At 37.4% G+C, this 22,303-nt stretch overlaps 2 protein-coding genes across 2 annotated transcripts in view; one reads left to right on the top strand and one right to left on the bottom strand.

Annotated features, from left to right (window-relative positions):
* Positions 1–11,628, top strand: part of FGF14 (fibroblast growth factor 14) — a 137,619-nt gene extending 125,991 nt beyond the window's left edge. Inside the window, exons 4-5 of the mRNA XM_067289698.1 lie at positions 8,707–8,905; positions 11,492–11,628. Of these exons, the coding sequence (XP_067145799.1) occupies positions 8,707–8,905; positions 11,492–11,628 (336 nt within the window). The remainder of the gene's footprint in view (positions 1–8,706; positions 8,906–11,491) is intronic.
* A 7,632-nt stretch (positions 11,629–19,260) lies between these two features.
* ITGBL1 (integrin subunit beta like 1) overlaps positions 19,261–22,303 on the bottom strand; it is a 152,029-nt gene continuing 148,986 nt past the window's right edge. The window contains exons 10-11 of the mRNA XM_013954027.1: positions 20,855–20,968; positions 19,261–19,352 (exon numbers count right to left, since the gene is read on the bottom strand). Coding sequence (XP_013809481.1) covers positions 19,261–19,352; positions 20,855–20,968 — 206 coding nt within the window. The remainder of the gene's footprint in view (positions 19,353–20,854; positions 20,969–22,303) is intronic.

The following is a 22,303-nucleotide window of genomic DNA, read 5'->3' as shown; positions in this document are numbered from 1 at the left end:
CTAGGGAGATGTCATACCTGTTATACTCAGGGAGGTCTGCAAATACTATGTAATAACACTATAAAAATATACTGCACCATCCAATGTTGCACAACAGTAGCTAGTTAAAGCTAATGTACCAGTTGGTGGCAAACCCTAGAATCAGTTTTCTTTATCTAACATTACAGTGTATTGCAGAGGAACACCTATTTCATTAATGGTACCTGGTAAGAAAGAGTCATCCTCCTTGGTTCTCTTTTGGTACATGGTCATTTTAATAATAGCTTTGCTTCTTTTCATGATAGTTAAGATTATCTGAGATATTTGGATGACAGAAGATTGTTTCCAGTAATGACTGTAAATGGCTGGGTAAAATTGTGTCAAAAAAATCCACTGTCATTTGGAAAGATTCAGTCTCTATCTGAGAGTAATTTGTATTCCTCCTACGTTATTTACCTGTGGATGGAACAGTAGATCGATGGGCAGCTGGATGAGAATTCCTTCCCCAAACCATGGTGGCTTGTTTCTACAGCTATTTTGTTAAATCTTTCCTTTCGGCCTCTTAATTTAGTGCTGTCCTATTTTCCCTTGGTGCTGACCTTTGCTCACTGAGAACCTGGTGCTGTCTACAAGCTGATGAACTATGTTTGCTCTGAGTGGAAGTGACTGGGAAGGATGGGTTGGTTTCCTCACATTCTTCTCTGACATGTCCTTTAATAGTAGCACAAGAAAATATTCCCTGCAGAGCACACAGTTTCTCTTAGGGTATGTGCCTTTCTTATTGATACTGGGTTTCCTTAATCACAGATGCTGTAGAGCAGATAAAAGACATCTTTCTGGGTTGATGTGGCAAGAATTTATAGTTGGTGCTTAAGCTGAAACCTTAAAGTAACATTTTACTGCATTTAAATTTTAAGGGAAGCTAGGTGCTGAGGATTAGATAGGAAGGAGACTGCACTCTTAGAGAAAGAAGGAATATATCATTTCTCTGATATAAGGATTCTGACTGCATTTCCTTTAAACACAGCCAAAAAGTACACATTTCTGTGAAAGTTCACCTCAGAACTGAAACAGAAAAATAATCTCCTCCTCCCTTGTGTGCCTGCAGAGGATAAGGAGGATGTTACACGTGACCACACGCTAAAATGCATGATGCCTGTGGGTGGGCTGCAGCCCATTTGAAAGCCACACTTACAAATCTGGCTTATCGCTAATACTTTTAAACTTCATTTTCCTTCCTTTCTTCAAGGGAGGCAACACAAGGGAGGCACATAAATGCCACAAAAATAGTTTTAAGCTTTAGTTGCCCTTTCCAGGCTGCTTCCCCAAAGGAACCTTGATTTAGTTTATAATCACCACCCTCTTGTTTTCTTTATCTGAGAACCATAATTCAGATCTGCACTATGGGCCGTCAGCAATAGTTCACTTTTGGAGTCAAAACTGGGCAGCCCTAACCCTTAAAAACTGGGCAATCTCAGAGACACTTGTATCAAGAAAATTCTTTTTCTATTATTTCAAACGTTTCCCACTGAGTTGATGACTCTGAATTGTAGGTATTGATCAAAAGAACATAAATACCTGAGCATTGCTTATGATACAGTGTTAAGGTCTATGTGATGAGAAGAGAGATATATAAGACTTCTCCTGGCTAGTGTATGTAAGTAGTAATTTGGGATCACTCTTTATTATTTGAAATGGGCTATTATCTGACATCATTGTTTAGTCTTGCAAATACTATGTGGAAGTGAAAAGTATGTGCATTGCCTTCCACACAAAATATTATTCCCTGTAATCCGTTATATTTTAATATGACCGTAGCTGCTAGTTGTTGTAAGCAAAGCAACTTTTTGTTATGAAACAAGCAAGTTTTTGTAATCCAAGCTGTTTTATGTTCTGTTTCAATCTGGACAGAAAATGAAGCCAAATTCAGGCTGCAATCAATACCATCTCAAATAAACAGAAATCTGTCCAAGGGTTTTTTTTCTTAGTTTGTTTCTATGTGTGCTATGTGGGTTTTATTCATGACCTTATTATAAGAGCTCATGAGTGTACATGAATAAAAGAATTGCTACATCATTAATATTGCAAGTCATATCACTGCTAATTAGAATCCCAGTTAAGTAAGTGCTAATATTTGCAAGAGCATTGATTTACGTTTACTTTTGTCTAAATTTAGTCAAAAGTTGTGTTTCTTTTTTATGAGTACTGATAGTTATATCTTAAGATCTTTTAAGGGCTCAAAAATGAATGAAGAGAATTACACCTAGAAGTTTTACTTTGACATGCTTACATCCTTATTGCACTCTCAGTGATACTTTAACCAGCAAGAATCATCCCTTTTTATTGTCTGCATGATATCAGTTCCTGTGTTTAATTTTTTTTAAGCCCATATGTTAGGGACCTTCTGGAGAACAGAAATAACGCTAGCTCTGAAGAGCCAATATTGGTGTTCTCTGACTATTCCAGTCTATTAGGGAAATATTCTGTCTGAAGAATAAGAAGCTTATGGGCACGGACTTCTGAACATTTGCTGCTTTGATAGATAATCTGTATAATTGGCAGATTCAGCTATTTATTTTGAGGTTTTGTTAGTAAAGTCACTGAAAAGTTTGTAGTAAGGCAGTTAAAATCTCCTGGAGTCTTCCTGTTCCTCAGTATCTTAGTCTGCCAGTTTCCACATATGAAGTTCTGCCAACTTTATTTGTTCTTGCTTTTATGTGTAAAAACTACATCCCCGTTAGGGGGCTTTTAGACCCAGTGCTGCAAAACATCTTCCAAAAAAGCAGGGAAGGTGATATAAATTTCTCTTTACTCAAGAAAGTATCTAACCATGTGTCGATGGGTTTTCTGCTAATTGGAGAGGAACTCTTGAAGAGGATCATTTTGAACTGTAACCTTTTGGCCAGCTGAAGAGTTGGAAAAATTTGGTAACATGGATGGGAAATCCTGAGAGACTCGTGTGTGTGTGTGTGTGTGTGTGTGTTGCAAGTTACTAACAGTATTCTCTTACACCAAATGCTTACAAGCATTTGTCAAATGGGTATACTGTAAGGATGTGGTCTAATTCCTCTAAGTAACAGAAATATCACTCTAGATATTTTCTAGTTCTCACATGCAGGTGAAGCCTCCAGATCTTAACAGCTCTTGCTGCAGAAATATATCTATGATATGACCTCTTACCCTTTTGCAACACTAAAACTTTCACACCTCAATTACTCTAGCATCCTCCCCTCCTGCACTGACAAATGCACTACCACCCCCACAACTTCAGGTCAGAAGTCTGCCACAAAGTTCATTTCCCAGGTTCATTATTTTAACTGTATTTCTCTTCTCTTTTGAGCACCTCTCCTCATTAAAGACAAACTGCTTGTCTTCAGTTTTAGGGCTCTTCATGAGTCATTTCCAACCCTTTCATCCACTATCAAAATGTCAAATCCTCCTTTTGATTCCTGTGTTCCTAGCCTCTAACCCAAAAAATACCTTTGTGCTTACTCTCATGCTGCTTTTCTCACTTTGCAGAAGCTTCCCACAAGCCTCTGCAGAACTAATGTTGTCCATTCTCAAATCGCTCCCTAAAACTCATTTGTCATCATTCGTGCAAAAAAAATTTGATAACCAGCTACTAGCACACTGAGATCGTTACTCAGATGTGCCTAATTTTTTCTTTACATCCTATATCAGTCTCTGAGTAGATTGTAAGGTGTTCACATCAGGGAGACTCTGCTTGGTCTGTACTTTTAAAGCACTGAGCTCCTGTTCTATGAAAGGACTCCTAAGTGCAAATAATAAATAGTATTAAAACAGGATTCTTTAAGCTTTTCAACTGGTCTTGAATTCTGAGGAGGACCGGTAATCAGCTATTTTTTTACTGTGCTTGGTCTGACTAGCTCTTCTTTGCTTGGCAGCCTCTTTGCATTTGTCTTACTGTTGTGTGTCCTACTTGGCATCACTGAAAAGCGCTAGCTAGTCCAGGCTGCAGCTGTGCTTCTGCTGCGTGGTGTGATGAGCAAGACGTGTTATTCCCATCCCCAGAGGATTCCACTGGCTCCTTACTTGCTTCTGGCTTCAATTCAAGAGGGTGACTGTTAGCTATATCACTTCTGTGAGCTGTAACTAGAAGGATACCCTCATTTCCTATATAGCAGAATAAAAAGCAGATTTAAACAGATTTGAAGGCACAGGAGTAGAAGGTAGGCAACTTTCGTAAACACCTTTGTCCCTGGAACTTTTTTGATGACCTTGGTAGAGCCCTGGCCTTATCCTGTCCCTCATGATGTGCTTAGGAACATTATTTTTGTTCAGCCCCAACAGTTCATTATCGATTGATTATTGAACAAAGATATAGTCTAAAATTGCAGCAGGTGTTCATGTAATTTTAAAATAATATCTAGAAGCTCTGTGGCTAGCTGTCTTGTCATGCAAGGTTTTACTATTGTAACTCTATGACTTGTAGAGTAGGTATCTAGTCCACGGCTGTATAATTTAGTTCTATCTGAATGCTATAATAGAAAAACTCCATGCTTTGTGGGATTTTTAAGTGAAAGACAATGGCTGCAAATGGATATGTGTAATTTTATTAAGGCTAGCTAAACTGAACACACAACTAGTCAATACCTCATTCAGATATTTTTATTTACTCAACGGTTTTGGGGGCCAGTAAGTATAAAGTTTGCTGTGGTTTGATTTTGAACTGTAGCCTTTTGCTAGAGTATGTCATATTCTTGATTCACATGAAGGCCTAGCTTCATCCTGTCAAACTTTAGCCTGCAGTTGACCAAAAGGCATAGATGTTACTTGGTAGGGATTCATCACAGTTGTCTTCTGAATTGCCTTCTGACAATCTTTATATCTCAGTGTTGAAAACATCGGTAACCGGGCTATTGATTCAGGCAATCCTAAATTTGACACATAATGTCTCTTTTTTAATTTTATTTGTGCTTTGTTCTTAAATTGAAGCAGATTCTGACATCACCACATGACTCCATGAGTTAACACTTCATCAACCATGAGGTATTAGTAAAATATTAAGATTTGGCAACACTGGGTGGGGGACCCCAAAACTAAGAACTCACCAAGGGTAAAACTTTTTGGATCCACGAGGGGAACCCACAACTTGTGTGTTGTGATGCTTATTAACTCTACAGCAACTAGGAGAATTAAAACATCTCCAAACAGGATTCACATCAAGCAAAAGATTGATGGGAAGCTAGCAAAAATATCCAAATGAAAATTCTTCACAGCAAGGTGCAGTTTAATACACCCTACACTTCTGTAGGACACAGGAAGCTATATCAGATTGCAGTTTACAGCCAAACCCCTCTCCTGGGGTTTTTGGAAATGGGCAGTTGGCATACACTTTATTTCTAAAATGTTGCATTGGTAGGAGAACCCCACTGTTTATATAAGACTACTGGTTAAATCTGAGCACTGACTTTGGAAGAGAAGTCCTGTGCTCAAGTTCTTATTTGCATGTCATTTTTGGTTTTGCATGTCATTCATTGACCCTGTAATGTAAAATGCAAAGACAGTCCTGGGATCAAAACCCCAAAATTATTTCTTGCAAGGAAGATCTAAATGATTCTTGTCAGTCAGATGCAGATTTGGATTCTTTCAGGTTGCATTAGAAGGCAGGTAGCCTAAGGCAGTACCCACACCATAGAGTTCCTCTTATAAAATGCCATTGTCCTGCCTTTCCCTCCTACAATGGTTTTGAACAAGGCTGGCTATGGATTAAGTCAGTGCTGTTAGCACGTTAGTCATTTCTGAAGAGCTCTTACTGAATTTGGACTTAGGTATAAAAAGTTAGATTTGGCCTAGGGACATGCATAAGCAGAATTTTAGGTGCTGTGGCTGCTTTACTGGAGAAAACATAGGTGCTTTTACAGCTTTTTCAGCCAGCTGATATGCTGTCAGAGGCAAGGCTTTAGGAGTCACTCTTCAGCTTAGAAATATTCAGCTTCCACCTGGGCCCCGCTGGAGGTGCCTGTTTCAGAAGCGCCCTCCTGAGTAGTCCTTTCCTCAGAGGAATGGATGGCTGCAGTTGAGCATAGTAATCATCAGGTGCTTCATTTTCATTCATGAATACTCTTCTTCCACATCAGAGGAACTATTAGCATGTTTTAATATAGGCATATATTTAAGTGACTTTTTGCCTGAGTGATTATCCAAGGCAGAATTGCATCCTAGTACACTGGATGGATAACGTACCATGTCCAAAGCTGTGATACTATCAAGACATCTGGAGTAGAAGGATAGCTGGAATACTTTGGGGAAGAATATAGTCATTCAATTTTGGCTCTTCCAGTTATGCCAAAAAATTAGCAGATTATTGCTGTGCTTTTATAACTAAGAAATAGTAGTGACACCAGTTTGCCCAGTCTATCAGTCTGGAGGATTGGCTACTCAATTACTTGGCTACTTAGGAGTAGCCAAGTAATTGTGTTGGCATAATCCATTTTTCTGACTTGCTAAAGTACATACCTAAAGCTTCTTATGCTGTACACTGTCAGAAAAACTATGGTACATATGAAAGAGATGAGGAGAGAGAAGGGCCAGGTTTGGTTCAGAGGTGAGATACAATGCCCTTTCTAAGGAATCTTGTTTAAGTATCCTAATGGATATTGTTTGGGAAAACACACAAATACAGTTTATGGGCAGCATTAATGACAAATAGCTTTCGTTTATAACAAAAAGTGAGTATTGCTTCAGCAGTAGTGTTTACTGGGCTTTATGAGGAAGAAAAGCATGGTGGAGAACAAAGTGGGTAGAATTTGCAGTGAAGCAGGTAATAAGGAAATTTGTGGAGGCATTTCCTGATTAGCATCTGTTGTTTCAACAGCCCAGGAACATGACACAAATATAAATGGTCATGCCAGGGTTTAACCGGCATTCCCTCTAGCATGCAATCCTGTCTTTTGGTTTTATTTTGATTCTTGTTGAGCTCTTCTGTGATTTGAAATCACTGGAGGAGAAAGGAGAGTAACACAAATAGCAGACATCCTAAAGTCTTGGAAGAGTGAGAGAAAAAGCCCTGTGGCAAAGGAGAGGGTACAGCTCGGATATTTCCTGTCATTAGTGATTCTAGTATGGACTATATTTGCATTTCTTCATGCTCATACAAATTTAGCTGTGCACATAGGTGCTAAAGATGTGGTAGTGCAGAAAGACGGCCATTGCATATGTCAAAGAATCCTTTTTGCATCCTGTAAACCACTGTGACCTAGAGGCACTGTGAATATGCTTGCTCAAACAAAGCAAGCAACCTGTTTTCAGGCAAGTTAATAAAATATTACCCAGCTGCTTTTAGTCTGTTGCTGGATAAAATATGCTAATCTTTTTAAATTGAAGTTAAAAGTTACTTCACAAGTGAGCAAGTTAATAGTGTGCATGCTATCAGTTAAGACAGCTTTGCTTACAGGTGGTAACTTAAGCTGCTGCAATACAAATGCCTTATACCCCATAATAATAGAAGAAGAGCACTTGGTTCTGCAACCCTTGTTCAAGTTGCTGTGCAGTCCAGATTCAGAAAAGTGCTTCCCCTGTACTTTCTGGTATGGGGTACTGTGTCTTTAAGGACTTTGATTTCCCCAAAGAAGATCTGTTGTGACAGGAACAGCTGTGAACTTCTTATAATATGTCGGCAGCTGGAGCTGGGGCAGAGACCCTGAGAACACGTTACCTGTCTAGTGTAAACTCAGTATTGCTTCAGGCCAGGAGCAAAAAGAAATGAGAAAAAGAAGAATGCTATGAATGGAGAAGTGAAAATATTTGACATCCCCAGAACTGTATTTCTTGGGAAGGGCAACTGAAAGAAATGCAAATATTGGAGAAAATAATTCAGGGCTGAGAACTTCATGCTCTGAAAGCTTAGCAAGCCTCCTTCTACTTTCCCACTTCAACCCCCTCCTTTCTGTGATGGGAACATCTCCCATAGGCTTCTGTAGATATGTCCAAAGACTGAAAATCATTACCCTACATTCACACAGAATCCTTTTTTCTCATGGTAGTTTAAATCTAATTTTATTGGCTTATTAGCCCGCTGATTTTTTAAACAGATTTTGTTAAATTCTGCTGACACTATTTTATTACTCTATTACTAAAAAAGGTTAAATGAATTTGGTTACTGTGCTCTAGAAGTTTTAGCAGTATTGGAATGAACACTGAGGAGGTCAGTAGGAGCTATAATTTCTTAGTACAGATATTTGTGCATCAGAAGGGTGTTTTCCTGGGGTGTCTCAGGCCATGTCCACTCTAGGATTTATTTTTTAATATGTCAGTAACAGCAATTTTTAAGTGTCAAATATGAGTTGTTATAAGGCATGGGAAGACTTTGTCGCGTTTATTAAACCTGCCAAATATGTTAAAAATGAAGAATTGCTTTGTCATCAGTGCCGTTTTAACATAGACTTTCTTAATCTTTAAAAGGATGTCCTTGCAGAAAAATAAACACAATAATAATTATACCTATATTTTATATAGTTTTTTGTGCCTGTATTACTTCCGTAGTTTGAAAATATACTACCCTTGTTTCACAGATGGGAAAATGGAGCTGTCCACGGTAGGTAAAGTAACTTCACTTGGAGGTCATCTAGAGGAAGACAGATCTGCTCTCAAAGCAGTACCTTATTATAGGTCATATATTAAACTAATCAAAATTTATTTGTGAGTTAACAAAACAGAAAGAGAACTTTTGAGATATTATTTAACACTTTTTTTTTTTTTCCACAGGAACTTTTTACACCGGAGTGCAAATTTAAGGAGTCTGTTTTTGAAAATTATTATGTAATCTACTCATCCATGCTCTACAGACAACAGGAATCTGGTAGGGCCTGGTTCTTGGGGCTGAACAAGGAAGGGCAGGTCATGAAAGGAAACAGAGTGAAGAAAACAAAACCAGCAGCTCATTTTCTACCCAAGCCATTGGAAGGTGAGGTTCAGTCCATCACTGCCAGATGCGCTAAAATGTTAAGATCCTGTTATAAATATCACAAAACGAGAGGGAACGGTTTCTAAAATACCATTTCTGAATGTGCATGCCACACGCAGGAGCCATTCCAAATGACAGTTCCCAGGATTCATGGTGTGGTTTTGTGCTTTGGCATCGTGATGCTAGAAAGGGCATATGTAAAAACAGTCTTTCAAGGGATTAAGAGGTCGTTTTTTTACAAGAAAAGAAATCTTTTGTTGAAGTGCATTGTGCTGTTTTTAAAATAATCTCTTGGTAGGGGCAAACATGTGAGTCTTGCAGTGAGAGATACTCCTTTCATTAAGCAGAGTGAAATAATGGATATTGCAGGATAATTGGAGTTATAAATGGAGCAGATGAAATGCCAGCATTCCAAAATAAGAGCTTTCTAATACAAAACACAAAGGTCTGTTTATAAAATAAATTATACTGTGTTACTTAGCCAGGTGGTGTAATGCACATATCTTCTGTAAGTTGGCCTTTAAGCCAGGACAGAAGCAAATAAAAGTCATACTAACGTTATATATTAAAATGATGTCACCCATTCTCAATCTTGGCAATATAACTTTTGATTTATCCTATATATTCTACAAGCCTTCTTTTTTTCACCTGTGCTGCTTTTTGCTTCTCGTCCTGACAGCATTTCATTCAGATTATCGCTACACATAGCCTCAGTCATTCTGAAAATTGTCTCATTAGTTAACATCTTAAAACACACACCTGAGTAATGCTTTAATTAGCAGTGCCATGTCTTTCTTTTAACCTTTTAACTTTGAAGATTTTTGATCTAAGGGATCAGTTTGTTAAATGTTTTAGAGTTTCACCATGAGGAAAGAATCTGAAGAGTCCTGTGTTTTAACTGTATATTTGAACTCAGGTTGAAGCCTTTTTGCTTCCTTTGCTTTGCAAAAGTCTTAAGATTTTCAGGAGCTCTCAACAGTATCTGCAGTTTATATGTCAATCACTTTATATTAAATTTTAACAATTTGTGTGGGAGGAAGCCAGTGCATTTCTAAAAGCAACATCAATTCATATGGATTAGGAAAAAGTGACTTTTAAAATGTTGGTCAGACTCTATCAAAACAGCTGAGGCAAGGCTTAGAAATAAGTTGCTTTACGTCGCCCACCAGAGTCATCAAATATTACAGCTCTACTATGTAATTCTTTACCTTATAGTTCTGTCTCATGTAATACTTTTGTGGGTCATGGTTTTATTTCATCATGCTCTTTAATTAATCAGCAAAGAGAAGTGTCCTAAACCCAGTTATGGGGGTTCACTCTGAAGAAATAGATCATAACCAGCCTCATGTACTCTAGAGAAGACATTTAATTTCAGACCTTCAGAAGCCATAAAAGGATTTAGATTGTGTCACTGGAAATGTTAGAACAAGTTATGTATTTGATTAGTTAATGATGCTTTGGGGCCCTTCATATTTATTATGAAACTTCACACCATTGAAGATCAAGGTCAGTACTTTGATGCTCCTGCCTCCTACTCTAATTAGCCAAGGGATGAAGGGATTGTGCTCTCTGTGGCAGCACACAGCCAGCCCCGAAATCATAGTGTGATGATTAATTCTTCTGACGGCTTTGACATCTCTTTTAACATTGCTCTGATATAAATAAATGCTACTGAAGTTAGGTATAAGTGGAAATATTACCTGATTCAGTGACATGGAAAATGAAATTGAATTATCCAAGAGCATTAATCATTAAGGCAGCTTAATGCTGGAACTGTGTAATTGAACACATGTATTTTCCTCAAAAGATTTAAAGTGGTTAGATAGGGACTGAAGCCCAGGAGCAAACTTTTAATTCCTCTAAGAATTTAGTTAATAGGTTAAATTGGAGTTTTCTGCACTTCTAAATTCAGTGGAGATTAGTGGCTGCTGAGAAAATTTTTGGAAAGGAGGAAGAAAAAAACCCCAACCACCTTTTATACCCTCTGCAGGCCAGTCCTGCACACTTATTCAATATAGACTGGAAGAGGTCATGGCTAAGCTCCTGAGACCTGTGAATCAGAGGTACAAATGATATTGCAGAGTTGGGCCCAAGCCTGGTCTTGCACTGTTGGACTATGAGAGAATGCTTAAGTCTAGGCAATTTTATAATATAATTTCATTCATAAAAGTCAATCGATGTTGTCTCATTGAATTTTACTTTTAAAATCTTATAGAATATTTAATTTGTGTATATATACAAATATATTTATATATACCTATATAAAAATATTTACATTTTGTGTCTCTGCCTCATGCAAAGATAGAACACCAGTTTTTAATTTCTGCAGCTTCTATAGATTCATTCAACAGGCAAACATACAGTTTCCTACAGTGTTTTTAAGTCAGATGTAACCGAAGACAGAAGTTTAGAGGGTCAAGCAAAGATTTCAGTCATGCAAAATAAGTTTCTGTCAAAGTATAAATAATTTCCCTTGTGTGCAGGAGGAACAGAGAGTATATTAAAATATTAGTTATTGTAGAAAAGTAATCCTATTTTAGGTACTTTTTCTTAAAAATGTCTCTCCTTTGTCTTTTCTCCCATTAGTTGCCATGTATCGAGAACCATCTTTGCATGATATTGGAGAAACAGTGCCAAAGGCTGGGGTAACTCCAAGTAAAAGCACAAGTGCATCTGCAATAATGAATGGCGGCAAACCAGTTAACAAGAGTAAGACCACATAGCCAGATCCTCACAGGTGTTGTGACTTACTGAGTCCTGAGTACAGTTGAGTGATTTATCCTTGCCAGACTTTCCCTCTGCAGTGTCCGTGGATCAGCTTGAGGCAAGTGAAATACTTGCTCGTTGCTGTTTCTGAACTAAGTTGTTGCAAGCGGATAAATCTCAACATGTAGCTCCTCCCACAACAAGAAGACACCTGGATAAACCAGCTAAACTCAGACCGTGGAATGCCCTACCAGATATTGGAATGCCTTTTTAATATCTTTTCTGTGACTGTGACACTTCATGTGAATGACATACTTCACAAGTAGACTTGATACCTTGCCTGCTGACAATTACCCATAATCCCTTTTTGAGTCCAGTTTCAGCAAAATCCATGTGTTTAAGTTCTATTTTGTAGCACACAAATAATCAAGTAATTTCTAGTTAGTTGCTGTAAACCTGTGCTATTATGGATTTCTCTTCTTCCCTTTTTTATAAGGCTGCTCGCTCCACTGTCTGTGATCTTTTGCAGGGATTGTGTTTCTATATAACTTAGTGTTGCCCGTGGCTCAGTTTTGAAAGCAATCAGGGAATCAGGAAACCTTCGAAAATCTATTATTGCAAATTATACCTATAAAGAATAGGATGTTGTCTCTGGCTTACAATATTGATTAAATGTGAATATTCTTAGTAACAGATACTGTGCTCCTGAGGTTGGCATCAGAGTGGAGGGAAGACTGTCAAACACACCCAATGAGAGAAAGTTTTCTGAAAAGAGTGTTTGACATGCCCCTATAGTTTCTTTTTGTGTGTGTGTTTTATACATATCACAGGCTTACTGGTAATGGTAACATTTGCCTGCCCAGCGAGCAAGACCCACTCATTTTTGGGAAAGTGGGTCAAAAGAACTCTGTAGGCCTTGTAGGCCTGAATTAAGGCTCATTTTTCATCTACTAAATCCTCATTATTTGAAAAACAACCACCACCAATAAAAAAAGATAAGACTAACCAGAATTGTGCTACCTAAGTCCATTTCAAATATAATCCTTTCCTGTTTTTAAGGAACTGAATTTAATGCCATTGTTATTTTTGGCTGAATTCCACACATACTTAGCAAAGCATGGGCAAAGATGTTGTTGTGTTCTTTTTTGCAGCACCAGTGCAAAGGGTAGTTACAAATTATAGTTTAATATTTCTGGTGTTTTAAAACAAGTTTTAAAACTGGACATATTACAAAACTTTATTTTTAATTTTAGCTCAGCATGCAAAGTCCAGTCCTATGTATCTCACCAATATCCCAGTATGTATCTCTACCCAGCTTCCTAGGATAATATGCCCACCAAATTGCTAGATTAAAGGTGCCTTGCCTTGATCTCTGTATACTGTACCTTCTCCTACATGAACCTAGAAGAAATCAAAAACATTATAAAATTGAAGCCTTGGATCATTTTATGAGAAACACCATCAACACTTTGAGTGTGTCATTTATGAACAGTGAAACCAATGTTAGGGGGAAAAATGAGTTTTAGACAATACCACAGAGATGCCATTGAAGTGTTAATTAGTTAGTCACATGCTTTCAGAAGACTGAAAATATGGGTACTCTTGGTATGCTTAAGAAGGTATTTGCTTCTCAGAAATGGCAGCAAGGACCAAATTGTACCTCAGTCTGGAAAACTCTGTGTGAGAACACTGTCTTGGCCTCTTGCTGTTATCTTGATATTTAAAGATAAAAAAGGAAGTCCTCCATTCCTTTTTTTTTAGCATTGTATTTCTGGCAATTTCTTTTATCATGTCTTTATGCTGAAATCCCGAACAGAGCCCACTGGTTATTTCAAACTCCTAACGTGCTCAGCTGAATAACTGATTCAGTCTAAACAAATTCTTTATGCCAGTTTTCATGTGTTCTGTGTTTATAAGCAACACTTAGTACACTGTTGAAGGAGGCTACTATAAAGCTGCTAAATTCTAGATAATCAAACTGGATTTTTTTCTTTTTTGGGGGATAGGTTAGACTTCTTTGTTTGTATCTGTAATATAAAAACAGCAAGCCAGCACTTGATGTTGGGTTTTTCTTGGGGGGATGAGGCCAACGTGAAGTCCAAATCTACATATAAAGAAAAAAAAATACAAAGCTACTTTAATACTATGATAAAAATACAAGAAACTTTGACTTAGACTGTCCCCTTGCCTGCTAGCTCTAAATGAGGAGAGGGGGAACCCAACACCACTTTGTTGAAAGCCTTTAGGGTTTCAACCCATCTGGTCCGGGGGGGGGGGGGGGGGTTGTACCATCCCTGAGAAAACCAAGCAAGAACAAAACCAATCATGTGGTAAAGTGAGCTTACGCTGAATCTGGGGGATCTATGGGACACAGCAGCCTTGATGTTGTATTATCTACTATGTCCCTAAGGTATCCTCAATCTTTCTAGAATTGTAGGAGGAGCAATTTAGAATATTTTGACTAGGCTAATAAAGCTGAAGGCTACATGTTCTCTCTGTCTCTCATCTAAATTTCATAGAGTTCACGAAGAGGTAATACATGTGTTTGTGTCCCCCACAGTCCTCCTTTTGCTTTCCCCAGGTTAAGAGCCTGGGGAGAGACAGGGCTGGAGAACTGGCTGAGACATGCAATGAGGATCTGGTTCATGGCCTGATGCTGCATAGGTATTATTTTCAACATTAAACTTTCAATCCCAGCTAATTAAAATCTGCCAACCAGTTTTGGAGCTATAATTAAGGCCAGATTTAATTTTTGTAAGCCATTAGTTCATATTGGAAATGCAACTTTTTTTAGTTCTGTTATTGTTTATGTGGACTAAATACATATGTGTGTTTAATCTAATGACTAGATGTCCTAAAAATAATTTCTTCTACAATCTGTTTAAACATAGCAAAAGGGTCTTTTTGCTTTGGTTACTTCCATTAATTTTGTCTCTTTTTCTCACCTGTTGCATGGGGAAGAGGATGGCAAGGATGAACTGCATGTAGTAGGTTTTGTGTATCAAAGAACTGTTGGTCTGTATTACTGAATTTACATACATATATGCAAATAGTTTGTCTGCATTGTTTGTGTTTATTATTATTTGTTGTATACACAGATGCAACATGTTGAATAAAACATTTATATGAAGGCATACTGAAAAACAAAAAAAAAGAATTATGTAAAAAGTAGACTGTGCAAAACATCATCGCACTGGCCACAGTATGGTGAAACTTCATGTAAATAGGTTGGCAAACTCAATTCTCCCCTTTTACCATGCCAAAGAAAATTTTAGCTCCTTAATATAATACCTCTATTGCTGTTTTCCAGGATAGTACTTCACCATTTTGTTCCCTCTAAAATTAATTTCGCGGTTAAGTGAAAGCTGTTTTCAACTGTCTGTTACTACTAAAGTACTGTATAGTAAACCTGACGGAATCAGTTTGTATTTACAGAGTGAGTGTTTTGTACTTACATGTCTAGCTGTCTGTGAATCTAGAGCAGTCCAGATCATTTGCATGCTTGCTTTGTATTTTGTTTTTCTTCTGGGTTTTATCTAATCTCAGAGAGACTGTTTGCACAGCAATCAACCCATCTTACCATCTCACAATGCACGGATATGGTAACACTACACATAGTCATTCTCTCTGCTTTTGCTTCCTTTGTTTTTTTTAGCCACTCTCAAATCAATTATTTTTAATATACTGTCCTCTTCATAAAATTTAACTTGTGTAGAGTCAGGTTGCTCCTCAATGAACACACCACCACCACCACCACCAGATATAAAATAAAACACGTCACTTTGACTATAGTATTTAGCTGAAAAAATGCTAAAAAATCTGACTTTTTATACATATACGGGGAAACTTTTTCTCTTGGCTTAAAACCACTCTAAGAAATGAGGCATGAAAGCAGGCAGTTTGGTCCATGCAGTAAAAGTGTGTCTTGCTGATCCATCTGTGTATTGGTATAAAGCAGAAATTATTTAGTTCCAGTCAGATGAGAATGCAAGTAAAATTAGACACAGTAAGGTTATCTTTCTTTTAAATGCCCCTTTGGATAAACTTATATTCTGTGCAATGCATTTTGAAATGTCTAATAACAGTATTTTTTCATGATGACTAATGCAAATGCTATGACTTATTTTTAAAGATGTAATAAAATCTTTGTTCTATTACCTAGTCACAGAAATATTCAACAGAGCTTTCTTCATCCCAGTAATAAAGTGTGTTATATCATTTAGCTATGAAGTGAGATGCCATTCTATAAAGAAGCAAGGGCAGTGCATCAGAAAAGGCAGACCAGGTACCTTTAAATCTTCATCTCTATGGCTCTAAAAGACAGTATGGCCAAGGAAAAAAAGATCACGAGGACATTAATAATTTACAAAAGCAAATCAATCCACAGCTGTTTTACAGATGACATGCCAGAAGATGCAATATACAATCGACATAATTCTACTAAATGCTGCAAGGGTTTTGTAGAAGCATTCAGCCCCCTTCTGGATTGTGTTCTTTCTATTATAAGAAGAAAGCAAGGCTATATTATCGCTGTTTCTAAGGTTTACTAATCTAGCCAGTACAAAATCCCCATTTATCCAATTTGTTTTCACCACCTATAACTACCTTTTGCCACAGGCCTGAAAGCAAGTTTTTACAGTCACTAGATATGAAGAATCAGCCAGTATGTTTCACTCCCTTATGCCTCTTCCTGCTTTTATAGTTTATGTGTCTTGAATTCCTGTCAGCAGGAATGAGGTGTAAAATCACAATTTATTAATACAACTAGTATTTTCACATATGTGGAATAATAATCTTATTCCTTCAGGTCTCATTTTTCTAGCAAGGAAATGAGCCACAAAACAGACCTGCTGGGAGTCACATCACCAGTTACCTCAGCATGAAAGGGGGGAAAAATGTTCAAGCAACATCATAAGAAACAGAGTAAAAATTGGAAAGGAAAATAGATATTCATTATACTTTTAGTAGTCCTAATAGATATTTTAAGGTTTATAGTGATAGCACCATTTTGTTTGATAATTTACATTTTAATTAGCCCCTGACACTAGCTGTGTTAGAATATTCTAGTATATTTCCATACTTACCTTAACAAAAAATTTAGATAGCACTTTTTGAAATTCTGTGGCTATGTAATCCACCCGGTAACCAAAATGTTGAAGTTGGGTATTTTTTTAAAAATTTTCTAGCTAGAAACCAGAATTATTTTACATTTTTTAAGTATATAAATTTAAAAGGAAAACAAATTGCAAAGTAAAATGCATCGGATATGACACTGAAACCCTCTAAAGTATCTTTTTTTTTTGTCTATGAATGTGAGTACCTGAAATTCCAAGGCCAGTATCTATACAGTATCTATAAATGTTTGTTATACCAGGAAACAAGTCAAGAGTTTCTACTGCATCTAAATAAGAGCATTGATTATCCACTATCTCCTGTTTTACAGTATTAAATGCAAATGGAAGGAAATGCAGTACAAGCTTGTGTCTTTCACTGTTTACATTCTGACTCAGCAGAAGAATGTATATGCCAAAAAACACTGGTTATTATAGGAGGATTCAGGTCAGCGGTATTCATAAATGTAAATAAGACCAATAATCTGTGCTCTCCAGTCAGACACCAGGGCTGACAAAACGCATATCTGTTAAAATATATGAAAGTATTCCTGTTAAGCTCTACAAAGTTTAAGGGTTAGAAGTACAAAATACAAACTATAATTTCAAAATGGGTTTCTTTTAAGTTTCTTTATACTGTATCAATACATTTTAGAACTCTGAGTGATATTTTGGTTATTTAAAAAGAGCAACTAGCAGCCTTGGGATGTATATATCTCATTATTTATGTGCATAACTCCTATACAAGTTATGCGTAGACATTTGGTGGTTATACTATGACTCCCTGAGAACACGGATTTCACAAGCTTCATTTTTAGAAAAAGAATTCAGTTAAGAAAAAATCCGGTAAGGTAAAGAGCAAGCTACGTGGGAAGGGGGAATAATAAAAGTGATTATTCAAAATGATTCATAAATTCATTTAAATTTTTTTGCATTCTAATTATTACATGTTCTGTACCATTGTATTTTCCTATTTCAAAAGCATCCTTTCTAAAAGAAAACAAATTTCTAGACTAATAATGGAATACCTTTTTCAGTTGATATACAGTTTCCTTATTTCTGAGTCATGTACCTCTTTAAAAACCTGGATCTTGGCACCTAAACCACAATATTACAGTTTGATATTAACAAGAAGTATTTTCCAACCATTTAAGCACTTTCTTGATCAATCATAATTTCACAAAATGTAATCACTTTTGAAAATAAAATGTATGTATTTTTTTTGCTCTAAAGAATTAAAGGGCTGCCAAATCTACATGTATTAAAAAAAGAGACTCATATGTAAATAAGTTAGGGAAGTCCCAATAGTTGTGCATCGTTCATAACTCAATGTGAATTTCACACTGAGCAGCACTTCATCATTGGAAAATAAAAATAAAATTTTTGTTCATACCACTGCTTTGTTTGTATTTACTGTATTAAAACTTTAATTACTTTGTTGCCATCGTCTGAAGATCTGTGGCTGAGATCAGTCTACTGCATGGTATAACTGATTTTTCAGGTCAGTTGACTTTCAAGCTCCCAACTTCTATGAAAACAGTGAAATTCAATGAATGCCATGTGTGACTGTGCAATCTGTTCCAAACAGTGATTTCTAATAGCATATAGAATTGTCATTCTAAAAGTTGTTAGTGTAACAAGTTTTCCTTGCTTTACTTTCAGGAGGACTAGGCAAGTGTACACACATAAAACAGGATGATAAAAGTACATGAGTTGCAGGATACATATTCAGAATAGCAAATCATACATTTTTATCTTTATTAGTTTCATTCATTATACTCCTATAGGTTATGCACTTCAAAGTATTGTAGTATGTAGAACAGATAACCAACTTATTGACACTTTAACCACAGAAATTAAAAGGTTCTCTTGTGGACAAGGGTATGTTCAAACACATCGGGTCCTCATTCTATGGTTGTCCGGTAATTGGACCTCAGTTATACAAATACAATTCTTTGACCAAAAAAAAAAAAAAAAATCAATCATTAAAGTTTTTATCAGCTTTTTGCAGCTTCTATCGATTTTGGAGCTGGGGCAGAGTCAGGATTATTAGAAAGAAAAATAGTCAAACACCATATTTGCCAAACACCATAAAATTGATCAAAGGTATTATTTGACAAATATTCAACTATCTCTGCTCTTCTGCTGTTGCATACTGATGTGGAGATCTGACAACCAAGTAAATGACATTAAAAAAAGGCTTTCTTATGTTTTTTTTCCAAAGATTGCTTAAGAAATAGGCATTAAGCATGTAATGTGAGCCCCACTGAAGTCACTGAAAAACTATGGGTAACTTCCACAGGACCAGTATTCTATGATTTCAGCTTTTTTTTGCTCCCAAGTGAAATCATTTTCAGTTTTGTCATGCACTTCTTAAGGAGCTGGCCTTCCAATGACTGTTATAGAGTATTTGCATACATATATGTGTGTGCGCGTGCACACGCACGTGCACACACACACACAGAGTATTTCTGAAATTAAATGTCCTAGCAGCCTAAAGAAAAATCAAACAAAATCCACAGTCTTCTATGTCCTTTGTTAAGAGTATTCTGCCCCCAGCCAGATTTCACAAGCATTTCCATTCCATCCTTCCCAGCACTCACAGTTTCCGCAGCTACAAACACCATTGCCTAGAACAGAATGAATAGAGGACAATTATCATAATTGAAATGTAGTACATTAAAATGTGTTTTATGGGAAGTATAAAGCCATGTTAAAGTAGTTGCATTATCCCTCTAATGCCTCCCCCCTCCTTTTTTTTGGTAAGGAAGCAATTACTGTACCATTGCATTAAGAAGCCACCCCAAAGCTACACTTTTAAAGAATTAATAGCATTCTCTCAATAATGCCATCAGCAGAATTGCAAATATTGTAATTATACTACCATTATTTGCACCCAGCCGTTGAGGCTCAGTGTTCACACTGCACTTCAGGGTGCAAGGAAAAATGAGAATTATTTTTAACTATTATGAAGAAATAAAAAGTTATAAACGGAATAGTAACAAAGACATTGCTTTGAACCTGAAAAACTTTATACCTAAGTTCTCAAAGTTCTATACAAATAAGTAACATCTCACACTCAGTGTTTAATGAAAATATATTGTCCCTATTTTGCCAAGGGGAAACATTAAGTACTGAGATGCACATTTTCATTTTCATTTTATTTTAATATTTTGGATGCTCAGCTTGAGACATCTACAGCTTGGTTTTGCAAGGTGAGCTGCTATTCCTACCAACTTCATGAAGATCTGTGAATGGCCACTGCAGGTGAAGATCAGGCTCCTAGTTGCCTCTGTACTGGGTACTTGCAAAAAAATGGACACTTGCTAATCAGGTTAGCCAGGTGACCTGGTTTCTGACCAGAATTTACTACTGCCAGCTCTCCCACTCTGACTCTAATCAGCTTGCAGACTTCCTCCACATCTGATAATTGCTCAGCAAAGATTTTCTAAAATTAAAATTTGTATCAGGCAGCAGCCATCGAGTTAATATAACAGTTCCCATACTGCTGCTTGTCACTAGGTTTCCTTGTTATGAGGGTTTGTTGGCAACCTGCCCATTTCTATTCGCATCTGCCATCTGAACTCTCAGCCAATGTTAGGGTGAAGGCGCCTTTAATCACTACCCGTCACCTCATAAGAAAAGCTGTCAGGTATTTCAGCCTCCCAGGGAGAACCATCTGAATGCCAGGAAGCTTTGTTAACCAACAAAGCTATTCCTCTCACCTAGCAAAGATTATCAGATAAGTGGAAGTTTTTCGTGACTTGAATGCATTCATTACACACACAGAAAAGCGAGGAGTGAGAACAAAAGTTTCAGAAATCACATAATCATAAGGCTGTCAATATGCTCTTTGCCAAAGAGGAGTAAGTTGTAGTCTATTACAATGAAAATTGTTGATGGATTTCATAACTGATCTACTTATTTAAATTCATATGCAGACTTTCACCTGTTGTTTTGCAACCTTAAGTTGATTATCACACCACATGAAGAAACAATTATAGTAGGTTTGAATAACAAGCAAATGCACTTCCTCCATCAGTGGAGAAAGAAGAAGCTGGGCTTCATCTAACATAATTCCCATCAACGCAGTTTGTTTCTTGGAGCAATTAAGTGTTAGTCTGTACTGCACCTGTGCAAATGAGATCGTCATGTTTGTCACAGTCTCTGTCATCACATTCACAGAAATCACCCGAAATGTACCATTCCTGTGGTGAACAGATGCACTTTCCACAGTGGCAGGAACCTGAAATCACAGATTATTACTCACAGTCAAAGAGTACTAGTATTTTCAGACCAGACTATAGCATCCCCAGACATGCACACACGCACACACCCCACACACCAAATTGCTGTCTAAGAAGCTATTGTATGAAAGAAAATAATCAAGCTAAAAGCTTTTTGAATAAAAGGATTCTTTCTGGGGGTGTGTGAGTGTGGCAGGGCACTCCTTCTAATGCTTTGATTCTGCTATTTCATTTAATCAAGACTCATATTTTGAGGCTTTCCTTTGGTTTCAGAGACCTACAATCAGGGCTACTCTTCCCAGTAACTGTTCTCTTTTTTCTAGCTAGAAAAGCTTAAATTGTCCCTGACTTACTGTTACTGAAGGCAATAAAATTGTACCTAGGAAAAAAAAGGCCCTGCTCATCTGAGGATCGTGGGGACTGGACCACAAAAGACCAGAGGTGCCTAAGCCTAACATTTAGACCCTCAAAATCTTCACTACTACAGATGAAACTGTTCCACCGCCTGCAGAATTATTAAATATTTGCTTGAGGCCAGAAAGAGCGCTTGTGCACCTAACTGTGGTTTGGCAGTTTGCTCCTTCCTGCAGAGACCTCACCTCTTGTCAGGTCACTTGCCAGGTCAAGCCATTCTCCTCTTCCTTGGGGATGTCAGGTCTCTCCTCCTCAGGCTTGAGAGAGATTTGACAGTGATGTTCAGGAGAGCACTGAACCCACCAAGGCCTGGGGTGGCACCAGAAACCTCTTTTTAAGAGAAGACTCCCACACACCCTTACCTTCAGGAGAAGGTTCATGGCTCTGAATCATGAAAAAGGATGTTTGACCCCATGCGACCACAGGTCAGGGAGCCAGTAACCTGGGAAGATTGTGAGGGTTGCCTTTCTGCAATTCAGAAATGCCACTAGGAAATGGCATTTCCTCTGGGTCAAAGTAAGCAGCGTTTATGGAGCCCATCTTCAGCTGCCTGACCCCCTTCTCTATGCAGAATTCAGACACTCAGATGGGGAGTCTATCAGCTGCAGAGACAAAAGTCCTTTTGTGGGTCCAGCTCTAAGAGGAGGTTGCTGTAGAATTTATTTTAAAACAGAACAAAACAAAAACCCCCTCCTCCCCGCAAAAAGAAAAAACAAGTAAGTGAGAATACACATGTAGCTTTCAACTATGGGAGGCAGAGTAATAAAAAAGAAAAAGTAGAGTAAGCAGCTGTTGACCTTTAACAGAACAGGCTTCTAAACGAGTTAGGTGCAGTTGAAAATCCCCCCCCACACACACTATTTCAGGAATTATGGTAATAAAAAGTCAATGCATTTAACACTATTAAAAAAAACAGAGGG

This window comes from Apteryx mantelli, chromosome 1, assembly GCF_036417845.1.
Source record: "Apteryx mantelli isolate bAptMan1 chromosome 1, bAptMan1.hap1, whole genome shotgun sequence".
Lineage (NCBI taxonomy): Eukaryota > Metazoa > Chordata > Aves > Apterygiformes > Apterygidae > Apteryx > Apteryx mantelli.
Note: the sequence above shows the minus strand (reverse complement) of the source record. Positions and strands in the feature narration are given on the sequence as shown.